This window comes from Mandrillus leucophaeus, unplaced genomic scaffold (assembly GCF_000951045.1).
Source record: "Mandrillus leucophaeus isolate KB7577 unplaced genomic scaffold, Mleu.le_1.0 Scaffold140, whole genome shotgun sequence".
In the NCBI taxonomy this organism is placed as follows: domain Eukaryota; kingdom Metazoa; phylum Chordata; class Mammalia; order Primates; family Cercopithecidae; genus Mandrillus; species Mandrillus leucophaeus.
The window spans coordinates 6828050-6838265 of record NW_012101366.1 but is presented as its reverse complement, the minus strand read 5'-3'; the positions used below and the strand labels follow the sequence as shown (position 1 = coordinate 6838265).

At 40.8% G+C, this 10216-nt stretch overlaps 1 protein-coding gene across 6 annotated transcripts in view; it reads right to left on the bottom strand.

Moving 5' to 3' along the window:
* Positions 1–8238: 8238 nt before the first annotated feature.
* The window catches only part of STK31 (serine/threonine kinase 31), a 134070-nt gene continuing 132092 nt past the window's right edge, over positions 8239–10216 (bottom strand). For 4 of the 6 annotated variants that reach the window (XM_011973954.1, XM_011973956.1, XM_011973957.1 and 1 more), the window contains exon 24: positions 8244–8621. In XM_011973954.1, the coding sequence (XP_011829344.1) occupies positions 8391–8621 (231 nt within the window). In that variant the 3' untranslated portion in view covers positions 8244–8390. Of the gene's footprint in view, positions 8622–10216 lie in introns of all 6 variants that reach the window. The other 2 variants (XM_011973955.1, XM_011973959.1) reach the window with 2 other exon arrangements.

The window sequence follows — 10216 nt, the reverse complement described above, 5'->3', positions numbered from 1 at the left end:
TGCCATTGCTTTTGGTGTTTTAGTCACAAAGTCCTTGCCCATGCCTATGTCCTGAATGGTATTGCCTAGGTTTTCTTCTAGGGTTTTTCTTCTAGGGTTTTTATGGTTTTAGGTCGAACATTTAACATCTTGAATTTTTTGTATAAGGTGTAAGGAAAGGGTCCAGTTTCAGCTTTCTACATAGGGCTAGCCAGTTTTCCCAACACCATTTATTAAATAGGGAATCCTTTCCCAATTGCTTGTTTTTGTCAGGTCTGTCAAAGATCAGATGGTTGCAGATGTGTGGTGTTATTTCTGAGGCCTCTGTTCTGTTCCATTGATCTATATATCTGTTTTGGTAGCAGTACCATACTCTTTTGGTTACTGTAGCCTCATAGTATAGTTTGAAGTCAGGTAGCATGATGCCTCCAGCTTTGTTCTTCTTGCTTAGGACTGTCTTGGCAATGCAGGCTTTTTTGGTCCCATGTGAACTTTAAAGTAGTTTTTTTCCAATTCTGTGAAGAAAGTCATGGGTAGCTTGATGGGGATGGCATTGAATCTATAGATTACTTTGGGTAGTACGGCCATTTTCATGATATTGATTCTTCCCATCCATGAGCATGGAATATTCTTCCATTTGTTTGTGTCCTCTCTTATTTCACTGAGCAGTGGTTTGTAGTTCTCCTTGAAGAGGTCCTTCACATCCCTTGTAAGTTGGATTCCTAGGTATTTTATTCTCTTTGTAGCAATTGTGAATGGGAGTTCACTCATGATTTAGCTCTCAGTTTGTCTGTTAATGATGTATACGAATGCTTGTGATTTTTGCACATTGATTTTGTATCCTGAGACTTTGCTGAAGTTGCTTATCAGCTGAAGGAGATTTTGGGCTGAGACAATGGGGTTTTCTAAATATGCAGTCAGTCCTCTGCAAAGAGGGACAATTTGACTTCCTCATTTCCTAATTGAATACCCTTTATTTCTTTTTCTTGCCTGATTGCCCTGGCCAGATCTCCCAACACTATTTTGTATAGGAATGGTGAGAGAGGGCCTCCCTGTCTTGTGCCGGTTTTCAAAGGGAATGAGTCCAGTTTTTGCCCATTCAGTATGATATTGGCTGTAGGTTTGTCATAAATAGCTCTTATTATTTTGAGATACGCTCCATCAATACTTAGTTTATTGAGAGTTTTTAGCATGAAGGGCTGCTGAATTTTGTCAAAGGCCTTTTCTGCATCTATTGAGAGAATCATGTGGTTTTTGTCGTTGGTTCTGTTTATGTGATGAATTACGTGTATTGATATAGGTATGTTGAACCAGCCTTGCATCCCAGGGATGAAGCCAACTTAATCGTGGTGGATAAGCTTTTCGATGTGCTGCTGGATTCAGTTTGCCAGTATTTTATTGAGGATTTTCAACATCAGTAATCATTAGAGAAATGCAAATCAAAACCACAATGAGATACTATCTCACACCAGTCACAATAGATATTAAAATAAAAATAGAAGCAGCAGCAGGAAGAGCCTTGTGGGCACTCCTAGTCTTCAGCTACAGCCCAAGGAAGACATGCCTGACTATATCTCACAGGGACCTGTAGGGAAGGCAGCCAGCAGAATTAAGGAGAGGTCACAGGATGAAAGAAACTCCCAACTTAATTTTGTGATAATTTTGAGTGGGCAAAAATCCCCTTGAACTGAATCTGGGAGGGAAGGGAAACTGCAGCAGATGTGAATGTGAGTGTGGGTGCCCAGCATTACCAGTAGATGGGGAGGGGCAGGGCTCAAAACCGGTTTTTGCTTTCTCAGCAGGGAAGATTATGACCTGGGGCAGGTCTGAGTTCTGTGCCCAGGCTGCCTGGATCTAACTAGATCTAACTCAGGGCTGTTAGCAGGGCACTGTAGGAGTGAGACTGACCTTGCCAACTGCATGGGAGTTGGGTGAGGCCTTTCACTACCAGCTAATCCCCAATCCCTTGGCAAGTTCTTCTGCACAGCAGAGGCAGCTATACTTCCTTCTGGAACATAACCCCACTGGTCTGAGAACCACCTTCCCATCCCCTACAGGGCTGTGACAAACCCCACCCAAGGAGAGTCTGAGCTCAGACCCACCTAACCATGCCTCAACCTGATGGTATTTCTCTACCCACCCTGGTGGGTTAACACAAAAGACAAACTCTTGGGAGCTTCATGGCCTCACCCATCACCTGAGAAACCAGAATACTTCCCCTGGCCAATGTAAGGCAAGCTAAAATCCCAGTACTACTACTGCAGCTGGTGCTCTCTTCCAAGTGCTACCTCCTGGCTGGAGGCCAACTCATTCCGGCCATTATAGCAACTCTTGGCAGAATAACACTGCTCCCAGGAAGCAGAAAACAACAGTTAACATCACTGCCTGCAACAGCTTGGCTAACCAGAGGCCCTGAGTCTGTCCACATGGCAACTCCACAGCTAGCATAGCCAGCATTTGAGAAAGCCAGCAAACTAAGCCTATTTACAACCAAGGAATCTCAGCGCCTACATACACCTTTTTCTAATTCTGTGAAAAATGTCATTGGTAGTTTGACAGGAATAGCATTAAATCTGTATTGCTTTGGGCAGTATGGCCATTTTAACAATATTGATTCTTCCTATCCATGAGCATGAAATGTTTTTCCATTTGTTTGTGTCATCTCTGATTTCCTTGAGCAGGGTATTAGAATTCTCATAGTGACACCTTTCACCTCCCAGATTAGTTGTATTCCTAGGTATTTTATTCTTTTTTGTGGCTAATGTTACCTCTCTCAAATCCACCCACTGAACTTCCTTAATTTTCTTGGCCTGAAATGCTCCTTTCCCAGTTTCAAACAAGCATATATCTACTGTCTTCCTCGAAAATGAGTCAACTGTCTATTCCTCAACCTCATCATCTTTCCTTTCTCTTCCTCTTCTTTTGGTGACATATGTTATTGCTCTTATTATAGAATATTACATGCTGCATTACTCAAAGACTGCCTACAGGGCAGTGAACACATTTGTCTGCCTTTGCATTGGCTTTGTGCATATATACACGTATTTCAAGAGATGTTTACTTCATCACACAGATACATGTAATTTGTCTCTTCTCACCACTCATTAGTATTTTCATTTTAAAACATGAAATTAAAAAAAAAATATCCCACAAAATCTGATCCTCACACTAGTTTTATATGAGAGAAGTTGCTAGGTATTATGTGGGGGAAAGGGGAGTTATCACTGTCTATTTTGGCAAACACTGGGTTCAATAAAACTCCATCAGGTTTCTTTCCTATAGAACTTTTTAGAACCTTTACTGTCTAACATGCATGATCAATCTGTAACCGCCCAACAGGTTCTTCTTGCCCATTGCCTAGATAGAGGTGACTTATCAAGACAGGGAAACAAACTGTAATAGAGAAAGAATTTAATACACATAGAAGCAGCTAAATGGGAGTCAAAAGTTTCATTATTACTCTAATCAGCCTCCCTGAAATTTCAGAGGCTAGGGTTATTTATTTAGTTTGCTGAGCAGGGGGGTATGGAATGAGAAATGCTAATTGGTTGGGTAGGGGATAAAATCATAGGGAGTCTAAGCTGTCCTCTTGAGTCAGTTCCTGGATGGGGGACCACAAGACCAGATGAGCTAGCTTACCAGTCTGGTGGCACCAGCAAATCCATCAGCATGCAGGATCTGAAAAATATCTCAAATACCAAGCTTAGGTTTTACAGTAGTAATGTTATCCACAGGAGCAATTAGGGAGGTTAGGAACCTTGTGGCCTCTGGCCACATGACTCCTAAGCCATAATTTCTCATCTTGTGGCTGATCTGTTAGTTTTCCAAAGGCAGTCTGGACCCCAAGCAAGGAGGGGTTTGTTTTGGAGAGGGGGGTTATCATCTTTGTTTCAGAGGGAAACTATAAATTAAATTCCTCCCAAAGTTAGTTCAGCCTATGTCCAGGAATGAACAAGGGCAGTTTGGAGGAATGAACAAGGGCAGTTATAGATGTGTGCTTAGCTCACATCTATTTGACTGTCATGTTTTCTTACTGGTATAACTTCTGCATCAAATCTCCAACTTAGCATTCATTTCACAAACAACGAATCACAGAATTCATTTTTGTGCTGAGAATCCCCAAAAGCTATTCTTCAGAAAACACCTAGAAAATCCAGCTCTAATACTTTATTTAAAATAGTGAATGTTTAAAAAAAGTTTATCCTTGTTCCCGTTAATTATCCAGGTTTGCTTTAAATCTACTGCTGTGTTTTACTACTGAGTCAAATTGGAAATAAAGTAGAAATTAAATTCTACTTTAGCTGAAAGGCTGCAAAGACTTGAATATGTGGCAATATTTCCCTTTAGTATTCATCAGAATGACTTAAAGGGCTTATTAAAACACAGATTGTTGGCTCCACCCCTCACCCTGAGATTCTTACTTAGCAGGTCTGCAATGGAGCCAAAAATTTGCATCTCTAACAATTTCCCAGGTGATACTGAAGCTGCTGATACAGGAACCACATTTTGTGTTTATTCTCTCAACATAAAATCTCAAGGCTAGTACAGAGGCTCCAGAATGATGACCAGCTTCTTCTAACTTGCTGTTCCTTCAACCTAGCCCATGACTTGCATCCTCAAAATCACCTCATGATCCAAGGGAGCTCCTCCAATTCTAGCCATCGTGTTAGCTTCAGGGTAGTAGGAAAGGAGTGAAGGCAAAGGGAACATCTCCCAGCCTCGTCAGCTCCTTTTTAGGAGCCTTATTTGCAAGAACTTAGTCAAAAGGCCTCATTACAGGGAAAATGGCAAATATACTCTTGCTGAGTACACTGACAGTCCAAATAATAGTAGGGATCTATAACTAAGAAAGACTGGATATTGAATAGGCAACCAAAAAAACTGCCATACCACTTAAGTCTACATATACTCCAATTAAGAAGTCCTACTGATTTTGCCTCCCAATTATTTTGTAAGTTTATCCTATAGGTTTCATCTCTAATTCTGTTTCTCTAGATCTTGCTTTAATCATCTCTCTCCTACTTTATTATAATTGCAATCTAACTAGTCTCCCTACCTACTATCCTGATGATAGGTAGAAGATGGATTTTGAGCGAGCTAAATCTGCTTATAATTCTTCAATAACTCCACATTTTCTATAAAATAATTAGGTATAAGCATTTTATAATTTCATATGAAGCCCTCATCTACCTATTCCCTGCCTTTTACTTCATACTACTTAACAAACTGTTTCTCTCTTCAGTGCTTTCGTGATGTTTTCTCTGCTATTAAGAGATGTTTTCTCTGCTTGTGCCTGTAATCCTTCTACTCGGGAGGCTGAGGTAAAAAGATTGCTTGAGCCCAGGAGTTCAGGGTTACAGTGAGTCATGATTTCACCACTGCACTCAAGCCTGAGTGACAGAGCAAGCCCCTGTCTCTAAAAAAGAAAAAAGAAAAAGATACTCCTGCTACTCTCTTTACCATTTCAACTCATCCTCTAAGATTTAACCAAGATACTACCTTCTCCAGAAAGATTTCCTTGACAACCCTCCTTCATAGGAAAAGTACTCCTGTATAATCTCATCAAGTCCAGAGCTGTCACTGGATATTCCACGTTGTATTATAATGTTTGTATCTCTGGATTTCTCAATAGATGGTAATCTTCGTAAGTGTAAGGACCAGTTTTATCTATCTTTATACTTCCAAAACTGGATACAGAGCAGATGACAACTATTATTTGTTGAATAAAAGCATAAGCCTTCATCTCCAGCTAGCCAATATACTGAAAATCTGAATAGGACTTGTCAAGCAATGTAATATCCTTTCCTATCACAAGTATCACATTCTAATCACTCAATTTCAAAAGATAATTAGAATCAGAATATCCTTCTTTAATAACTGTATATCAGTCTGTTCTCATGCTGCTGATAAAGACATACCTGAGACTGGGTAATTTATAAAGGAAAGAGGTTAAAATGGACTCACAGTTCCACATGGCTGGGGAGGCCTCATAATCATGGCAGAAGACAAACGAAGAGCAAAGGATGTCTTACATGGTGGCAGGCAAGAGGTCTTGTGCAAGGGAACTCCCATTTATAAAACCATCAGCTCTCATGAGACTTATTCACTATCACAAGAACGGTATGGGGGAAACTGTCCCCATGATTCAATGATCTGCACCTGGGCCCACCCTTGACACATGGGGATTATAACAATTCAAGGTGAGATTTGAGTGAGGACACAGCCAAACCATATAATTCCATCCCTGGCCCTTCCCAAATCTTATGTCCTCACATTTCAAAACCAATCATGCCTTCTTGACAGTCCCCCAAAATCTTAACTCATTTCAGCATTAACTCAAAAGTCCAGAGTCCAAAGTCTCATCTGAGACAAGGCAAGTCCCTCTGCCTATGAGCCTGTAAAATCAAAAACAAGTTAGTTACTTCCTAGATACAATGGGGGTACAGGCATTGGGTAAATACACCTGTTCCAAATGGGAGAAATTGGCCAAAACAAAGGGAGTACATGCAAGTTTGAAATCCAGCGCCCCATGCAAGTTTGAAAGTCAACAAGGCAGCCAAATCTTAAAGCTTCAAAATGACCTCCGTTGACTCATATGCAGGTCACACTAATGCAAGAGTCGGGTTCCCATGGCCTTGGGCAGCTCTGCCCCTGTGGTTTCGCAGGGTACAGCACCACCCCCCGCCCCCAACTGCTTTCACAAGCTGGTGGTGTCTGCAGCTTTTCCAGGTGCAAAGTGCAAGCTGTCAGTGGATCTACCATTCTGGGGTCTGGAGGACCATGGCCTTCTCCTCACAGTTCCACTAGGCAGTGCCCCAGTATGAACTCTGTGTGGGTGCTTCAACTCCACATTTTCCTTCCACACTGCCCTAGGAGGGGTTCTCCATGAAGGTCCCACCTCTGCAGAAAACTTCTGCCTGCACATCCAGGTGGTTCCAAAGATCCCCTGAAATGTAGGTGGAGGTTCCCAAACCTCCATTCTTGACTTCTGTGCACCTGCAGGCTCAATGCCACGTGGAAGTTGGAAGTTGCTAAGGCCTGGAGCTTGCACCCTCTGAAGCCATGGGCCGAACTGTACCGTGGACCCTTTTAGTGACAGCTGGAGCAGCTGGGATGCAGTGCACCAAGTCTCTAAGCTGCATACAGCATGGGGACCCTGGGCCCAGCCCATGAAACCATTTTTTCCCCCTAGGCCTCTGGGCCTGTGATAGGAGAGCCTGCCACAAAGGTCTCTGATATGCCCTGGAGACATTTTCCCCATTCACTTAGTGATTAACATTTGGCCCCTCATTACCTATGCAAATTTCTACAGCTGGCTTGAATTTCTCCTCGGAAAATAGGTTATTCTTTTCTATAGCATCATCAGGCTGCAAATTTTCTGAACTTTTATGCTCTGCTCTTAAACATAAGTTCCAATTCCAAACCATATCTTTGTGAATACATAAGACCGAATGCTTTTAACAACACCCGGGTCACATCTTGAATGCTTTGCTACTTAGAAATTTCTTCCACCAGATGCCCTAAATCATCTCTCTCAAGTTCAAAATTGCACAAATCTCTAAGGGAAAAATGCTCCCAGTCTCTTTGCTAAAACATCACAAGAGTCACCTTTATTCCAGTTCCCAAAAAGTTCCTTATCTGCATCTGAGACCACCTCAACCTGGACTTCATTGTCCATATCACTGTCAGCATTTTGGTCAAAGCCATTCAACAAGTCTCTAGGACGTTCCAAACTTTCCCACATCTTCCTATCCTCTTCTGAGCCCTCCAAACTGTTCCAACCTCTGCCTGTTACCCAGTTCCAAAGTCGCTTCCACATTTTTTGGTATCTTTACAGCAGCACCCCACTCATGACACCAACTTACTTTATTAGTCTGTTCTCATGCTGCTAATAGACATACGTGAGACTGGATAATTTATAAAGGGAAAAGGTTTAATGGACTCACATTGCTCACATGGCTGGGGAGGCCTCACAAATGTGGCAGAAGGTGAAGGAAGAGTAATGGCATGTCTTACACGGTAGCAGGTAAAAAGGTTGTGTAGGGCAACTCCCCTTTATAAAACCATCAGATCTCATGAGACTTGCTCACTACCATGAGAGCAGTATGGGAAAAACCTGCCCCCATGATTCAATTACCTCCCACCAGGTCCCTCTCACAACACGTAGGGATTATGGGAACTACAATTCAAAATGAAATTTTGGTGGGGACACAGCCAAACCATATCAAACTCCAACTACAGTTCAAAGCATAAAAACTATTTCGTGCATAGCCAAACATCTTTATTTTTCACAACCTGAATACTAAAGATACAACCCAACTAGTCCCAGAACATTTCTAGATATTTCTGTGTATTAACCAAACTAAACAAATTTTTAAAAAGAACATCTGCAACAATAACAGAATAATAATTTAACAATCAAAGTTGGCTTCACCATTTCTTGTCTTCTCCATACATTTATCCAAGTTCTCCATCTTTATTTCTTCTTCCTTTTTATATGGGGTGTATTCAGTATCTTTTTCTGGGTTTGGAACTGATTTCTCTTTTGGTATCAAGAAACATTCAGCATTTAAAACTTGTTCAGCAGTCATTGAACTTCTATAATATATCAAGCTACAGAGGAGGGATTTGACTTTATCATCCTGTAAGGAAAAACAGGTGTTACAAAACAAAGGAACAAAAGGACAAATCTGTAATGAAGAAGGACAATTCACAAATACTCTTGGTCAGTGATACAAGGCAAAAATCAAGTTTTTCTATTTAGATTTTTAAAGATTCTTACCAAGTTCAACTATAGTTGACCCTTAAACAACACAAGTTTGAACTGCACAGGTAGGTCCACTAATAAGTGGATTTATTTTTTCAATAAATGTAGTCAGGAAGGAGGCGCTTCAAGATGACTGACAAGGTATGTGGTACTCCCCTCAACAAAAAAAACACCAAAATAATGAGCTGATAATCACACTTTAAATAGATCATCTGGCTGGGCACAGTGGCTTATGCCTGTAATCTCAGCACTTTGGGAGGCCATGGTGGGGGGAATCCCCTAAGGTCAGGAGTTCAAGACTAGCCTGGCCAACATGGTGAAACCTCGTCTCTACTAAGAGAGTTGTATACTTGGAAGTGAAAGAACAATATCTACCATTACAAAACACATATAAACTCCACTGGTAAAACAAACACACAAATAAAGACGAGAAAGAATTCAAGTGTTACCACTACAGAAAACCACGAAACCACAATGAATAAGAGAGAAAGTAAGAAATAAAAGATACACAAAACAACCAGAATCAATTAATACAATGACAGAAATTAACCCTCATGCATGTATCAATAATAGCCTTGAATGTAAACCAGTTAAACTTTCCACTTGAAAGATATAGACTGGTTGAAAGGATTTTTTTAATGACCCAATTATATGCTGCCAAAAGATGTTCCATACAAAAGGAAACCAAAAGCAAGCAAGTATAGCTATACTTGTATCAGGTAAGACAGATTTTAAGTCAAAAAGAGCAAAAAGTGACAAAGAAGGTCATTATATAATAATAAAGAGATCAATTCAGCAAGATAATATAACAATTCTAAACATACACATGGATCCAACAACAGAGCACCCAGATACATAAATCAAATATTATTAGATCTAAAGGGAGAAACACACTCCACCCAACTCTCACCACTAGACAGATCATCTAGAGAGAAAATTAATTTTTAAAAAAACTGATTTTACACTGCACTTAAAAACCAAATTAACCTAACAGATATTTACAGAATACTTTACCCAACAGCAACAGAATACACATACTTCTCATGAGCATATGGAACATTCTCTAGGAATAGACCATATCTTAAGCCACAAAACAAAGCTCAAAAAATGTTTTGAAATTAAAATCATATCCAGTTTCACCTCAGACCACAATGGAAAACTAAAAATCAACAAGAGAAACTGAAAACTATACAAACGCACGGAAATTGGCCAGGCACAGTGGTTTACACCTGTAATCCCAAAACTTTGGGAGGTGGAGGTGGGTGGATCACTTAAGGTCAGGAGTTTGAGACCAGCCTGGCCAACATGGTAAAAGCTCATCTCTACTAAATATACAAACATTAGATGAGTGTGATGGCAGACACCTGTAATTTCAGCTACTCAGGAGGCTGAGGCAGGAGAACTGCTTGTACCCAGGAGGCAGAGGTTGCAGTGAAGTGAGATCATGCCACTGCACTCCAGCCTGGGCAA